Genomic DNA, 15,665 nt, shown 5'->3' with positions numbered 1-15,665 from the left:
GCCAGGCTGTGGGTTTGGTGCAGAGGATATGAAGTAAATAAAACCAGGTCCTCACCCTCGAGGGGCCCTCGGACAAATGGGGGAAGGCAGCAAGCCTCACGGCTCACACGCACTGACTTGGGCACAGTCTCACCGGGTTCTCGCAACAGCCCTCCAGGGTTGGAGCTGATTGCTCCTAGGCCTGTTTATATGCAGGTGGAGGGTGCAGAGGCTCAGGGAGGTGGCATCACCTTCCCAAGGCCACACAGCTAGGAGGCCATGCACAGCACGCCCAGCCTGCTCGGGAAGGGCCTGGCCTACTCCCTGGCCTGCTCACACAGCCTGGTTTCAGCTGCCTGGGGACCCACGGCCTTCTACCCCGCCCCACTGCCGCCATACCCAGCGGCATGCCGATGCCGTAGCCCTTGGTGTCCAGGAGGCCTCCGATCTGGGTGAGGTTGCAGTTGAGGCGCCGGTGGTACTCATTCATGGTGGACTCGAGCAGGAAGGCATAGCGGGAGTTGAGGACGCGGGCGATGCCCTCCTCTGTGCTCTTGACAAACACGCTGGGCTGCTTCGACTGCATGTAGTTCCACATACGCTGGTACGTCTGGTACCGTGAATTCTGGGCAGAGGGCGCATGAGGGGAAGACGGGTGAGGGTCTTTCCACTCCTGCCTTTCCCCTGAGCCCTGTCCCCTGCCCTCTAGAAAGTCTCCCTCAACCCGAGAGAGCGGGGAGACCAGAGGAAGACAGGCAGAGCCAAAGACAGAGGAGAGACACAAGACAGACAGACTGCTCAAGGCCAGATCCAAGCCAACCCCACACCCGCCAGCCCAGCGAGGACCCTGAGGACCGAAGGCTTGGGAAGAAGGGGCCACAGCCTGTTTTTCAACCCTTTTTCTCTCTTCCACCCCTGGGCTTCGGCTTGGCTTGACACCCAGCCCTGTCTTCTCATTGTTCCCAGGCCTTATTCAGAGAAGCTGGGAGCAGATGCTCAACCATATCTACCCAGGGCCCAGCGTGCTGTAGGGAGACCTGCGTCCAAGCCAAACAGGACAGCTTACTTCCTACGGGCCCCGCGGGAACCTTCTGAGGAATTCACTGCCCCACCCTGAGCTGCTGTGCACGGCGGGGACCCCGAAACCAAGCCTGGGTGGCTCCAGGGGCCCTACCTGAAAGAAGGTCATGGTGGAGCCAGCGTGGATGGTGCCATACTCAATGTTGGTCTGGTCCGCCAGGTCGTCGGCCGACTCCACAGGCACCTCCATGCGCTGCACGGTGAGGAAGGCAGCCAGGTTGGCCGTGTAGGAGGAGATGATGATCAAGGTGAAGGCCCACCTGAGGGGTGGGAGGGGTGAGCTACAGGTTGGAGCCACCCCTGCCACCCTGCCCCTGTGGCCATGTGCCCCGTTGGTGGTGCCCCCCTCAGTGACCCCAGCATCTAGAAGGCTGACTGCTGATTAGTGGAGGGGCTGGGAGCATGGAATCTGGAGCCAGACTCCCTGGGTTTAAAAATTGCTTCCAGAGAGCTTCCCTGGTGGTTAAGAATCCGCCTGCCAATGCAGGGGACACGGGTTCGAGCCCTGGTCTGGAAAGATTCCACATGCCGCGGAGCAACTAAGCCCGTGCGCCACAACTACTGAGCCTGGGCTCTAGAGCTCGTGAGCCACAACTACTGAGCCCATGTGCCGCAGCTACTGAAGCCCGCGCGCCTAGAGCCCGTGCTCCGCAACAAGAGAAGCCACCGCGATGAGAAGCCCGCGCACCGCAACGAAGAGTAGCCCCCGCTCGCCACAACTAGAGAAAACCTGCGCGCAACGGAGACCCAACGCGGCCAAAAATATATTAATTAATTAATTAATTAAAAGAAAAAAAGAAAAGAAACGTTGATTTCCAAGGCAGAGCTGTCCTGAACCATGACGAGCCCTTGGATGTGGCGGCAGGAAGCTATGGCCCATGTGGACATGAGATGAGGGGCCCAGGAGGGGAGTTCTGGCCAAGCTGCTGCTATTCAGGTGGCGGCCAAGTCCCTAGGGCACTGGCACCCACCCCCACCGCCCTACCACCGGCCCTGGCTTGCTGAATCACCAGGCCAAGGTCACATCTGGAGATGAAGAAACATCTGTTGAATGACTGAATGTGGGGGAAGACTCGGGGTGGAGACAAGAGTGAGCCTGGGGTCAAAGGCACCAGTGAGAGAGGGGGCATGACTGGGGGCTTCCTGGGTGACAGCGATGGGAAGGGGCAGAGAATGCCCAGCTGGGGAAGAGGGTCCCTGACTGAGCAGCAGAAGGGATGGGCTGTAGAGAGTTGGTCACTGGTCCCCCACCTGACTGGGGGACTCGGCCAGATTTGTCACAGCGGGTCCCTTCATGCCCTCTCAGCCGCCTCCTCACACGTGCCTCCCTCTCGTGCCTGGCTGGAATGCACCTCCCTCTCTTTGGCAGGCATGCCTCTGTTTGCACCTTCAGATGAAACAGCCCAGATGTCACCTCCTCAGAGGGGCCCTTCCTGAGCACCCTCATTCTCTACTGTTCTCTTTCACTGCACCCTGTTTGGTTCTTCAATAGCACAGTTTACATACATCTGATACATCATTATATTAAAAATGTTGGGCTTCCCTGGTGGCGCAGTGGTTGAGAGTCCGCCTGCCAATGCAGGGGACACGGGTTCAATCCCTGGTCTGGGAAGATCCCACATGCCGCGGAGCAACTATGCCCGTGCGCCACAACTACTGAGCCTGTGCTCTGGAGCCGGCGAGCCACAGCTACTGAGCCCGCGTGCTGCAACTACGGAAGGCTGCGTGCCTAGAGCCCGTGCTCCTCAACAAGAGAAGCCACCGCAATGAGAAGCCCGCGCACCGCAACGAAGAGTAGCCCCCGCTCTCTGAGGCTAGAGAAAGCCCTCGCACAGCAATGAAGACCCAACACAGCCAAAAATAAAAACAAATAAATAAATAAATTTATTTTTTAAAAAATGTTAATGGGGCTTCCCTGGTGGCGCAGTGGTTGGGAATCCGCCTGCCAATGCAGGGGACACGGGTTCGAGCCCTGGTCTGGGAAGATCCCACATGCCGCGGAGCAACTGGGTCCGTGAGCCACAATTACTGAGCCTGCGCGTCTGGAGCCTGTGCTCCGCAACGGGAGAGGCCACGACAGTGAGAGGGCCGCGCACCGCGATGAAGAGTGGTCCCCGCTCGCCGCAACTGGAAAAAGCCCTCGCACAGAAACTAAGACCCAACACAGCCAAAACTAAATAAATAAATAGATTTAAAAAAAAAAAAAAACTTAAGCAACCAAAGTTTAAAAAAAAAAAAAAAAAAGTGTTAATAAAGTTCAGTCGGGGTGTGTGGTAGGCAGAAGAAAGGCTTGCCCCCCAAAGATGTCTACATGCTCACCCCTGGAACTTGTGAGTATGTTCCCTCACAGGGTAAAAGGGTCTTTGCAGATATGATTAAGAGTCTTGAGATGGGGAGATTAGCCTGGATTATCCTGTTGGGCCCATGGAATCACAAGGGTCCTTATGCGGAAGAAGGAGGTCAGAGTCAGAGAGAGAGATTTGAAGACGTTATGCTCTTGGCTTTGAAGATGGAGGAAGGGGCCACAAGCCCAGGAACGCAGGCAGCTTCTAAAAGCTGGAAAAAGCAAGGAAATGGATTCTTCCCCAAAGCCTCCAGAAGAACTGGCCCTGCCAACACCTTGATTTTAGCACAGTCATATCTACTTTGCACTTCTGACCTCCAGAACTATAAGAGAATAAATTTATGTTGTTTTTAAGCCACGAAGTTTGTGGTAATTTGTTGCAGCAGCAACAGGAAATGAATACAGGGTATAACTCCTGACATGATGCCAATTCCAAAATGTTAAAAAAAAAAAAAAATCATCAAGATTCAAAAGTTTAGGGATTTCCCTGGCGGTCCAGTGGTTAGGACTCCGAGCTTCCACTGCAGGGGGCACAGTTTCGATCCCTGGTCGGGGAACTAAGATCCCACATGCCACACGGCGCATCCAGAAAATTTTAAAAATTAAAGAAAAAAAAAAGTTTCAAAGCCCTGCTGCAACTAAGGAGCCCACGTGCTGCAACTAAGGAGCCCTGGAGCCACAACTAAGGAGCCCTGGAGCCGCAACTAAGGAGCCCGCCTGGTACAACTAAGACCTGGTGCAACCAAAACGAAACAAAAAAAGTTTCAAAGCCAATGGACCAAGCAAATTGCAAACAACTGCCAGATGGTAGTTAGCCTCGCTTAGCTGGGAAAGAGAAAAACCTGCCACCATTATGGTTAGTCTTGAACAAACAAGTTTTGAATCAAACAATATCTTCGGGACATACTCTTGGCATAAAATATGATGTCCTTGTGTTGATTTATCTGTTTATTCTCAGTTCCTTTGCCTCTTGAGGACTGATTTTCCACCTGAGTGCCTGGCACATGGAAGGGCCTGAGAAGCACCTCTTGCTGAATGACTACTGAGCATGGATTCTGACTGATGGGGAGGAGGCCCAATGCCTCGGTTTGCCCTGGGAGAGGTACCCAGGGCCTATGGGATGGGTGGCACTGGGGCGGGAGGCTGGCTCGGCCCAGCCCTGCCTCTAGCCAAATGCACGCTCTTTAGCAAACCACTTCCTCTCTCTGGGTCTCGGTCTTCTAATCCATAAAACCAGAGAATATTCCTTGTCCTAAGCATGCTCCTCGGCTTTCCGTGGTTCTAATGAGGAAAAGGAGCTGAGAAGAGTTATATGAACTGCAGCCAAGCCCAGCTGCTATTTCAAAGATAGGGTGGCAAATGTGAGTGCTTATGGAAGCCAGGCCAGAAAGTGACTGAAGGGGGACTTCCCTGGCAGCGCAGTGGTTAAGAATCCGCCTGCCAACGCAGGGGACATGGGTTCGAGCCCTGGTCGGGGAAGATCCCACAGGCCGCGGAGCAACTAAGCCCGTGCGTCACAACTACTGAGCCTGTGCTCTAGAGCCCTCGAGCCACAACTACTGAGCCCGTGCGCCACAACTACTGAAGCCTGCGCGCCTAGAGCCCGTGCTCCGCAACAAGAGAAGCCACCGTGATGAGAAGCCCGCGCACCGCAGTGAAGAGCCACCGCTCACCTCAACTAGAGAAAGCTCGTGCACAGCAACAAAGAGCTAATGCAAACAAAAAAAAAAAAAATTTTTTTTTTAAAGTGACTGAAGGAGGGAGAGAGGACTGAGGCCAGTGGAACAGGCATCGACGCCAGGTGGGCATGCCAGCCGAGCACTATCAGATCTCCCAAATCTTCGAGAAAAGTGAGAAATCTGAATTTGGGGAGTTCCCTGGTGGCCTAGCGGTTAGGATTCCGGGCTTTCACTGCTGTGCCCCAGAACAAAGATCCCGCAAGCCACGCAGCATGGCCAAAACAAAAAGAGACATCTGAATTTGTAAGTGAATTTACCCAATTTTTAAATGCCAACTAATTCAAAAAATTTTAAACTATGGGCCAGACACCACCAGTTTTCAGTGTCTGCTCTCTGACACGTAGGTTCTTGGAGCTTGTCTTGAGGGCAAAATAAGTTCCGTTCAAAATAAGTTACTGGGTCTGGGTAATTCCCTGGCGGTCCAGTGGTTGGGACTTGGTGTGTTCACTGCTGAGGGTCCGAGTTCAATCCCTGGTCAAGGAACTAAGATCCCACAAGCCATGCGAGGTGTGGCCAAAAAAAAAAAAAAAGAAAAAATGTTACGGGATCCGCGTGGGACTTTGAGGGAGCAGGTGCCCCTGTCTGGGCCTCAGCCTCAGCCTCTGGACAGTGAAGGCTGTCCTGGCTCAAGGATTCTAGTGTCTCTGTGACTGCCTGGGCAATGTCCGAGACAGCAGTAACAATGCCAATACTGTCCTGATTATAACCCCTCAGGTCAGCAGAAGCACTTCCCATCCCTTAGCCACACCGAATCCTTACAACCTGAGACATGGGCATTTTTATCCCCATTTTTCAGATGAGGAGACTGAGGCATGGAGACCCAAGGTCACACAGCCAGTGAGTGGCAGAGCTGGGGCTCAGCTGCCCCCACCCCATTTCCTGTCACACAGCTGGGGTGGGGAATGGGAATGGGCGCAGGCCTCAGAAGCCCCCCCGCCCCCCCTCCCCACCCCCGCCAACCCCGGTTGGGGCAGACAGGCAGCCTCTCACCAGACTCCACTGACGCAGCGTGTGGACAGCGCCCGGGGCATGATCTCCGAGCCCTGCTGCATGAAGCCCCCCACGGGGAACCAGAGGCTGTTGCCCAGCGTGTACTGATTCTCCAGGATGTGGGGACGTGCCCGCAGGCACGGGTGCGGGTTATACCACTCGTAGGGGCTCAGCCTGTGGAGAGACACGGGGAATGGGGAGAAAAAGGAGAGGAACAGAAGAAAGAGAGAGCCACCATGATCAGAAGAGATGGGGGGACAAAAACGGAGGGGAAGAGAGACAGAGATGGACAGAGAGAGAGACACACACACACACACACAGAGAAACAGAGACAGTGCGGGCAAAAGGGGAGGGGGACAGAAAGAACGGGAAGGGGAGAGGCCCAGAGAGAACCATGAAGCAAAAGTCAGAACCACAAGAAGGAAATACAGAGACGGCCAGAAAGGGAGAAGGGAGGGTGCAGGGAATCCAAGGCCCCAAGTGGAGGCCGAGGATAGGCCAGACAGACGACAGAAAGGTCAGGCATGGAGACCCCAGCTCGTGCTTCCTCCCCGCCCTCTCCTTCCCAGGCAGCAGGTAGTGGACTCACCTGGCGGCCAGGAACAGAACGCAGCTGACAGCCAGGTAGGCAAGAAGCATGAAGAGCCACACAGCAGGGGAGAAGGGGTCCAGGAAGGAGAAGTAGCCAGGCTTGCGGCCCTGGTGGGAGAGGGAGTGAGAGTCGGAGCCACACAGACCTGAGCCCCTCCCCCAGCCCCGGGGCCCATGAGCCCCACCGGCCCATCCGAGGTCCAGCCCACAGCCTCTGCCTCCCTTGGGTGTCCGGCCCCAGCGCCAGCCCCCACCCCCACCTCCATGTCTCCAGGGGAACCGTACCATGTGCACGCGGTAGAGGATGCTGATTCCCAGGGTCATGAAGGGTTTGGAAAAGTCGATGACCTTCTCCCGCTCAGCTGTGATGGTGAACGCAGCCACAGCCAGGTCTGCCTTCTGCTGGAGGGGAAGCGGGGCGGGGGCAGATGGGCAGGCCAGGGAGACAGATGGGCAGTTAGAGAGAACGCACTGAGGGAGCGACTTAGAATATCAGAAGCTGAGAGAGAGGCAAAGAGAGAGGACAGCAGAAGGAGCCAGGGGACCGGCTCCAAGAGCGCACCTCGGGCCTCCAGTCGGACCCTTGTCATCTCACGTCTGCTGTAAGCGGCTCCTGTGGCCTCCTTCCTGCCTGGCTGCCCTGCTTCATCCAATCTCTCCCGCTCCCCAGTCAAGTTCATCATTAAGACCCTGCTTTATAAAACCTACCACTGACCCCCACCACTCCTACCATGCCGGGGTCCTGAAGAGAGAGCCTGAGATTGGAGTTGAGATGCCTGGACGCTGACCCACTCAGGACCCTCTTGGAGCCTTGGTTTTCTCTTCTGTATGAACAATTAACAGGTAACACTTATCAAGCGCTTACTATGTGCCAGGCTCCATGCTAGATGCCACTTTATATAGATTATCTTGTATAATCCTCTTAACAGCTCCCTGAGGGCCACTACTAGGCCCATTTTATAGAAGGGGAAACTGAGGCTCAGAGAGGCAAAGGCACTAGAGAGTAAAGGCAGGGGCTGGGGACCATAAAGCAGAGACATGACCTCCACTCTCCTGCCCCTGGCAGACACCAGGGACCTAGATGTGTGCATCATGAAGCCACCCCTGACACACAGGACCACGCCCGGCTCAGTTGAGATAATGACCTCAGGAGAAGCTGCATGTGGTCTTGAGTTGGGGAGGGGTGGCTGGGGTCCGGGTCTGAAGTGGTGAAGGGTGGGTAGTGGGTGGGGTATGGCGGACAAAGGGGTGTGTGTTGGGGTCTGGCTGACATGCTGGAATGCCTGATGCAAAGTGGCCATCTCGCTCTTGCCCAAGTGGACATCAGCCAGTCGTTAGCTGCGGGCAGGACAACAGGCTGGGAAAAAACCTGGCACTTCACACACACATACACACACACACTGCACACGTGAGCACTGTACACGGTCAGGTCTACACCACCAACATGTGCACACCATGCCATATCCACACATGCGTGCCCAGACACAGGCTGACCCAGTGACATACTGTCCACGTGGACTCAGGCAGACAAACACGTGCCCTGTACACGAGCGTAGGGAGGAGCGATGACATCGTGGGGGGCATTCCCTAGAGGCACAGCGCACACGCGAACACGTGGCCTCACGTGTGCACATACATGACAGAGGGGGCAGGGCACTGAGAAGGGCCAGGGGTGGGAGTAGGGAGCCCTGGCTCTGCCCCAAGCTCACTAGGTGACCAGGCAGGGGCTTCCGTGTCTCTGGGCCTCAGTTTGGTCCTCTGTAAAATTGGGGGTGGGGGGGGTGAGCGAGATGTCTCCTGGGTTTGGAACCCGGCTCCCAGGATGCTCCTTCCAGGCATACTGATTCCATCGCCCAGGGCTCAGCCGGGCCCCAGCACTGACTCCAAATTCAAGTAGAGTCCTCCCCCTGGGGCTGAAATAAGAGTCAAGGTCCCGGATCACTGGCCTGGGAGGAGGGACACACGCACCCCCGCAAGGGGCTGAGACTGAGAGGTAATACAGACTGGGACAGAACTGGGGTGGGGAGAGAGGGCACAGGCCCCAAAGATACTGCAAAGAGAGGTGGCACAGGCTGAAAACAAAACCAAGGTCAGGGAGAGATCACGTGGACCCAAAATGAAATCCAGGCTCTAGGAGAGAAGAGATCTGAAAGACAATTCGATGTCAGGGAAAGAGGACAGACCCAGAAGATTAACCAAGAGTAGAGAGAGACGGCACAGGTGAAACAACTACGGCAGGGTGAGAGAGAGACGGCATGTCCCCAAGGCAGAATCCAGAGGCGGCCATGTGTGGCAAGGGCCCAGAACACACCGGATTCAGAGCATACCCCTGGGAATTCCTGGGTGTTGAGAGTAAGGAGTGGGTTTTCCCCCCTTTTTTTTTTGGCCACACCCCACGGCTTGTGGGATCTTAGTTCCCCAACCAGGGATCGAACCGGCGCCCTCGGCAGTGAAAGAGCAGAGTCCCAACCACTGGACCACCAAGGAATTCCCAGTTTTCTCCTTTCTTGTGCACTTGCCACTCTCATGACTAATATGTGAATCGTTGGGAACAATGTTAGCTAATACAGGGATCTTTATTTTTATGCACCCACAGGGGGTCTGTTCTGGCAAAGGCCCCCCACGATAACCCATCAGCCTCCTCACTGGCCCCCTGCCTCTGCTCATAACACCCCCCCATCCAAAATGATAGTCACCTGTTTAAAAACTCTTGGGTGGCTTTCCCACTGCACCTAAGACAGTGTCCAGGGTGGCTGGAGCAGAAAGGGTGGGGGGGTGGTGGGAAATGCAGCAGAGTGGGAACCAGAGCCCTGCAGGGCCTTGCAGGCCAGGGAAAGGGGGCTGGATTCTACCCCAAGGGCAACAGAGGACATCACATCAGAGGATGTGAGCAGTGGTGGGTAACGTGATCTGGCCGCCCTGAGAACAGACCACAGGGGAAAGAGTGGAAGCCGACTAAAGATGTCCACAGAGATGCTGGGGGCGGGGCTAAGTGGAGGTGGAGAGGAGGTGGTCCGATTTGAGATGAATTCCGAATGGAGGACAGACAGATCCTTAAATGCTGCAAGTTCTTCTAGATTCCTCTCAGAGTCTTTGGAACCCCTGCCCCCTTTCCACCTCCTCCTCCTCCCCCTTCATTTCCCAAAAGGGACACCTGTTCCTTAGAGAAGACTTCCCTCCCCAAGGGAACCCTGACAGTTTAATCCCTGGGATGAAATCAGGAAGAATCCAAATGATAAGCCACCTGTAGAAATGACAGGGGGATTTTCTAAATGCCTAAAAACCAACCAAAGCACTTTTGACTGTCCCTCTGCCCCAGCCTGCCCTGTACACCAGCTCTGTGCAAACCATCTGTGCGGTGCTATCAGCTCCCTGACAGGCTCTGCCAATAGGGGGGCACTAGAGGAAGGCTGCAAGGCTGGAGGAAGGAGAGTTACCTGCTCCTTCTGGTCTACTCTCGGGTCCCCAGCTTTTCTGCACCAAAGGCAGCAGCATTTCTTCCACAGGGCAGCGGACAAATTCAGTCTGCAGCTTCCCAGCGCTTGCAGAACCAGCCTCGCCGAGCCTTTCCTGGGGCACCAGCACCAGCTGGCGAGTGCCCCCTCCTCGGGGTCTGAGTTTCCGCCCCACAGAGCCCTTCCTCTAAGTTTCCGAGTTTCAGCTCTTCTCTGCTCCTTCAGAACTTGAGACAGAGCCACTTCCTGCCTTGCTACCTCCTTGATGCCTGAGAGAGAGCAAGGGTGTGTAAACTATGGCCCTCAGGCCGAGTCTAGACCATCTGCCCGATTTTGTAAATAAAGTTTTATTGGAACACAGCCAGATGCACTTGTTTAGGTATTGTCTACAACTGCTTTCCATACAATGGAAGAGTTGAGTAGTGACACGATGACCTGGAAGCCGGAAATATTTACATCTGGCCCCTTGCAGAAAAACTGCTGATTCCTGCCTTGAACTTCAACTTTTACCCTCTCAGTTAACTAGTTAGCAACTTTATTCCTAGTAAATAATTCTCTTCATTCAAATATCTGGGGACTTCCCTGGTGGTCCTGTGGTTAAGAATCTGCCTTCCAATGCAAGGGATGCGGGTTTGATCCCTGGTCAGGGAACTAAGATCCCACATGCCACGGGGCAACTAAGCCCACGTGCCACAACTACTGAGGCTGTGCGCCACAACTAGAGAGAAGCCCACGGGCCGCAACGAGGAGCCTGCACGCTGCAGCGGAGAATCCTGCATGCCGCAACAAAGATCCCGCATGCTGCAACTAAGACCCGATGCAGCCAAAAATTAAATAAATTAATAAATATTTTTTAAAACCCCACAAATATCTGGAGTGATTAGTTTCCTGGTAGACCCCTGACTGATGTAAAAATGACAATACCCAGGTCACATGAGCGCTCAGGTCACAGGGTCACTCACTGTTCATGGGCAGGTGTTCAGTGTCTAGCAGGGCCCAGTAATGAGCGGTTTCTCAAAAGGAGAATAGTATCTGCAGAAAACAGCATGATTTGCTTCAAAACCCTAGAGGTCTGCATGCGAGTCACCTCTTGGTGCCTGCTTCCCTATTTGCCACCAGCACTCTACACTTCCCGGGATCTGCCAGGTCATCAGGCCCAGGTGGCAGATCAGCTTGCATGAAGCCAGGACCTGCTGCAGAGCTTTTGCATGCTCTGGGCCTCCCTCAAAATGAAAAGCCTTACAGGTTGTTTGGTAAAGGGATTAAAGCAGCACACACAAGTTATACCCAGGTATAAGTTGTTGCTCAAAGCCAAAAAACCCACCAAATGTCCGCAATACCAGACAAACAGCAAAGGTCTGAGTTTCAGCTCTATTGGGACCCTCGTCTGAGTTTCTAAGGTTTGATCTTTCCAACTTCTTCCCCTTTCCCCTGAGCCCTCGGGGTAGTGGCTGCTTCCTCCAGCTGCTACCTTCAGGATCCATTAGCTTTATTTTTACTCTTTCAGTTAGTGGGTTAACAGCTTTACATCTAGTTAACAATTCTTTTTTTTTTTTTTTTTGGCTGCGCTGCGTGGCTTGTGGAATCTTAGTTCCCTGATCAGGGGCTGAACCCGGGACCTCAGCAGTGAAAGCATGGAGTCCTAACCACTGGACCGCCAGGGAATCCCTAGTTCACAATTCTTTGTATTAAATTCTCTCTGTTCAAATAGCTGATAAGAGGGGAAATCCCGGGGCTTCCCTGGTGGCGCAGTGGTTGAGAATCCGCCTGCCAATGCAGGGGACACGGGCTCGAGCCCTGGTCTGGGAAGATCCCACATGCCGCGGAGCAACAGAGCCCGTGAGCCACAACTACTGAGCCTGCGCATCTGGAGCCTGTGCTCCGCAACAAGAGAGGCCGCGACAGTGAGAGGCCCACGCACCGCAATGAAGAGTGGCCCCTGCTCGCCGCAACTAGAGAAAGCCCTCGCACAGAAACGAAGACCCAACACAGCCAAAAATTAATTAATTAATTAATTAATTAAAAAAAGAGTAGTGATTAAAAATATAGATTTTCCGTTTAAAAAAAAAAAAAAAAAGAGGGGAAATCCCTGGCGGTCCAGTGGTTAAGACTCTGAACTTCCACTGCAGGGGACACGGGTTCGATCCCTGGTCAGGGAACTAAGATCCCACATGCCTCGAGGTGCAGCCAAAAAAAACAAAAAAACAAAACAAAACAAACAAACAAACAAAAATAGCTGATATGATTCTGTTCAAGTAACTGGTGCTGTTTTGTCTCCAGATTGGACACTAACTGACTGATATCAGCCGTGGGTTTATTGCCAACCTCCTCACTAAATGCTATTTCAGGCTCATAAGATCTGATCAGCAAAATGTTGCCAGTGTGATGGATCAGTGTCAAGAGACCAAGTTCTCGGTGTTCTATATCGGGGTCCCCAACGCCCAGGCCGTGGACCGGTACCGGTCCACAGCCTGTTAGGAACCGGGCTGCACAGCAGGAGGTGAGTGGCGGGCGAGCAAGTGAAGCTTCATTTGCCGCTCCCCATGGCTCCGCATTATCGCCTGAACCATCCCCCTGACCCGCCCCCCGCCAGTCTGTGGAAAAATTGTCTTCCACGAAACCAGTCCCTGGTGCCAAAAAGGTTGGGGACTGCTGGTCTGTATGATGGCAGAAAGCAAGAGAGTTGATGTCAGCCTGAGGCAAGACTGAAGGTTTATACTCCTGGCTTCTGGTGGTCCTTGGAAAGTGATTGGAGAAAAAAGCATTTGCTAGGTCAGTAGCTCACACCAGCTGCCAACGGCTGTGCTGACTTGCTCCAGTAAAGATACTTCATTTGGGCCAGCATCTGCGATTGGAGTCACCACCTGATTGCATTTACAAGAATCCACAGTCATTCTCCAAGATCCATCTGCCTTCTGCACAGGCCAAACAGGCCAGTTGAACAGGGATGAGATCACTACCCCTGCTTCTTTCAAGCCATTAATGGCGGCACTAATCTCTGCAATTCCTCCAAAGGATGTAGAATTGCTTTTGGATTACTATCCTGGGAAACAGGATGAGTTCTAGGGGCTTCCACTGGCTCTTTCTACCGTAATGACCCTGACTCCACGGGTCAGAAAGCTTATTCCAATTATACAACCAGGACCTGGAAAAACACAGAGTGAGTCCAAGGGCCTATCAGGCCCACTCTGAGTGGAACTGGGGCTCAGACTCCATTTATCACTTGGCCACATAAGCCCTACTGTGGTCCACCAGACAAAGCAGGAAAAATCAAAATGACTTGCCATCTATGAAAATGACAGGAGGTTGTCTGAATATCTAAAAATCCATCAAAAGCCTCTGTGCCAAGAAGGAGCCTGTATAGAAACTGGTGTTAAAAAAGAAAAAAAAAAAAGAAACTGATGTAGTCTTTCTGGAAAGCAGTTCAACAGTATATAACAAAAGCCATACAAAGGGTTTTCCTCTTTCACCTGGTAATTCTATTGAGATTCAATCCTAATCAGCTACAATCCAAGCCAAGCTTTCATGCATAAAGATGTTTGCTTATGGTTGTTTGTAACAGCACAAACATCTAAAAATACCTGGAAACAACTAAATATAAAAAATGCTTCAATAAATTACAGTACATCCACATGGGACTTAATATGCAGCCATGTGACATTCTGTTTACGTTAAAACAATGAGATATTTTTAGCCTTTCAGATTGGCAAAGGTTTTTTTAAAAGATTGATAATACCCATTGTTGGCAAGAGTGTGGAAAATTTGACATTCTCATGCACTTCTGGTGGGAATATAAATTGGTGGAACCTTTTTGAAGGGCCATTTGGCAGTATATACTTAAAAAACATTCATACCCTTTGAACCTCCACCACTTGGAACTTACCCTCAGGAATACCCCCACCAATCCAATTGATGGTAGCATTGTCTATGCCTGCAAAAACTGGAAACCACCCAAATATCCATCAATAGTGGACAAGTTAAATAAATAATTCATGCTCAGTCACACAAGGAAATCCTTTTGTCTCCCCCTTGAATTTCAAATAGGCATCTCAAACGACCCACACCCAGAGATGACTCTTATCCCCCTGACCCCCGACCCCACCAAGCTGCTCCTCCTATGTCCTCCCCATGGTGGAACCTGGCCTTGCCATTGGCCCAGCTGCTTAGCCAAACCCTGAGTCACTCTTGATTCCTCTCACGCTCTGGCACACATCCCACCTGGTGGTACACCTGACACAGCTACCACTCGAGCACAAGCCAGCATCTTCTCTCTTCCACACTTTCCAATGGCCTCTGAGATGGACCACTTTGTCTCTACTCTTGGTCCACTACAGTTATTTCTCAGCAGCCAGAGTAATCATTTTTAAATGATTTTGAAATTAAATCAAGGTCCTATATCCATACAATGGAATATTAGTCAGCCATAAAAAGGCAGTACTCATCATTTTACAATGTGGATGAACCTCAAGCATGTCATGCTGTGTAAGAAGCCAGACACAAAAGGCCACATATTCGCTGATTCCATTTATATGAAATGTCTAGAATAAGTAAATCCACGGAGACAGAGAGCAGAGTGTTGGTTGCCAGGAGCTGGGGAAGGGGGGAATTGGGAGTGACTGCTTGGTGGGTTCGGGTTTTCTTTGGGGGTCATGAAAATGTCTTGGAACTAGATAGAGGTGATGGTTGCACAATACTGTGAATATACTAAATGCCACTGAATTTGGTTAATTTTATGTTATATGAATTTCACCTCAATAAAAAAAAAGAATAAACAAATTAGATCATGGCACGTTCCCTGCTTAAAACCTTCCAGTGACTTCATAACACAATAAAAATAACATCCAAGAAGGAGAAAAGGGACTTCCCTGGTGGCACAGTGGTTAAGAATCTGCCTGCCAGTGCAGGGGACACGGGTTCAAGCCCTGGTCCGGGAAGATCCCACATGCTGTGGAGCAACTAAGCCCGTGCGCCACAACTACTGAGCCTGCACTCTAGAGCTCGAGAGCCACAACTACTGAAGCCCGTGCGCCTAGAGCCCGTGCTCCTCAACAAGAGAAGCCATCACAGTAAGAAGCCCAGGCACTGCCACGAAGAGTAGCCCCCTCTCTCTGCAACTAGAGAAAGCCCACGCGCAGCAACGAGGACTTAACGCAGCCAAAAATAAATCAATAGATAAATAAATAAATAAATAAATAAAAACAAAAAAGGAGAAAAAAAAGGGGGGGTTGATTCCCTGGCCATCCGTCCAGTGGTTGGGACTCGGTGCTTTAATTTTGGGGCCCAGCTTCCATCCGAGGTCGGGGAACTAGGATCCTGCAAGCCACTTGGCTCGGTCAAAAAGAAAACAACAACAAGAACATCCAAATTCCTTACCTGCAAGACCCGGGTGACTCGGACTCTGTTCTGGGACCTCCAGCTTCCCCCTCACCCACTCCCCACAAAACTCTGTGAGGGAGGGAACATCGTTCCCACTTCAAGAGGGGAAGC

General features: G+C 52.4%; 1 protein-coding gene across 1 annotated transcript in view; it reads right to left on the bottom strand.

The window, feature by feature from the left end:
- The window catches only part of GRIK5 (glutamate ionotropic receptor kainate type subunit 5), a 46,004-nt gene that overhangs the window by 6,091 nt on the left and 24,248 nt on the right, over positions 1-15,665 (bottom strand). The window contains exons 12-16 of the mRNA XM_068527425.1: positions 7,009-7,122; positions 6,722-6,831; positions 6,133-6,306; positions 1,154-1,319; positions 379-604 (exon numbers count right to left, since the gene is read on the bottom strand). Of these exons, the coding sequence (XP_068383526.1) occupies positions 379-604; positions 1,154-1,319; positions 6,133-6,306; positions 6,722-6,831; positions 7,009-7,122 (790 nt within the window). The remainder of the gene's footprint in view (positions 1-378; positions 605-1,153; positions 1,320-6,132; positions 6,307-6,721; positions 6,832-7,008; positions 7,123-15,665) is intronic.

Source organism: Eschrichtius robustus, chromosome 19 (genome assembly GCF_028021215.1).
Source record: "Eschrichtius robustus isolate mEscRob2 chromosome 19, mEscRob2.pri, whole genome shotgun sequence".
Taxonomy (NCBI): Eukaryota; Metazoa; Chordata; class Mammalia; order Artiodactyla; family Eschrichtiidae; genus Eschrichtius; species Eschrichtius robustus.
The sequence above is the reverse complement of the archived record's forward strand: the minus strand, read 5'-3'. Positions and strand labels throughout refer to the sequence as shown.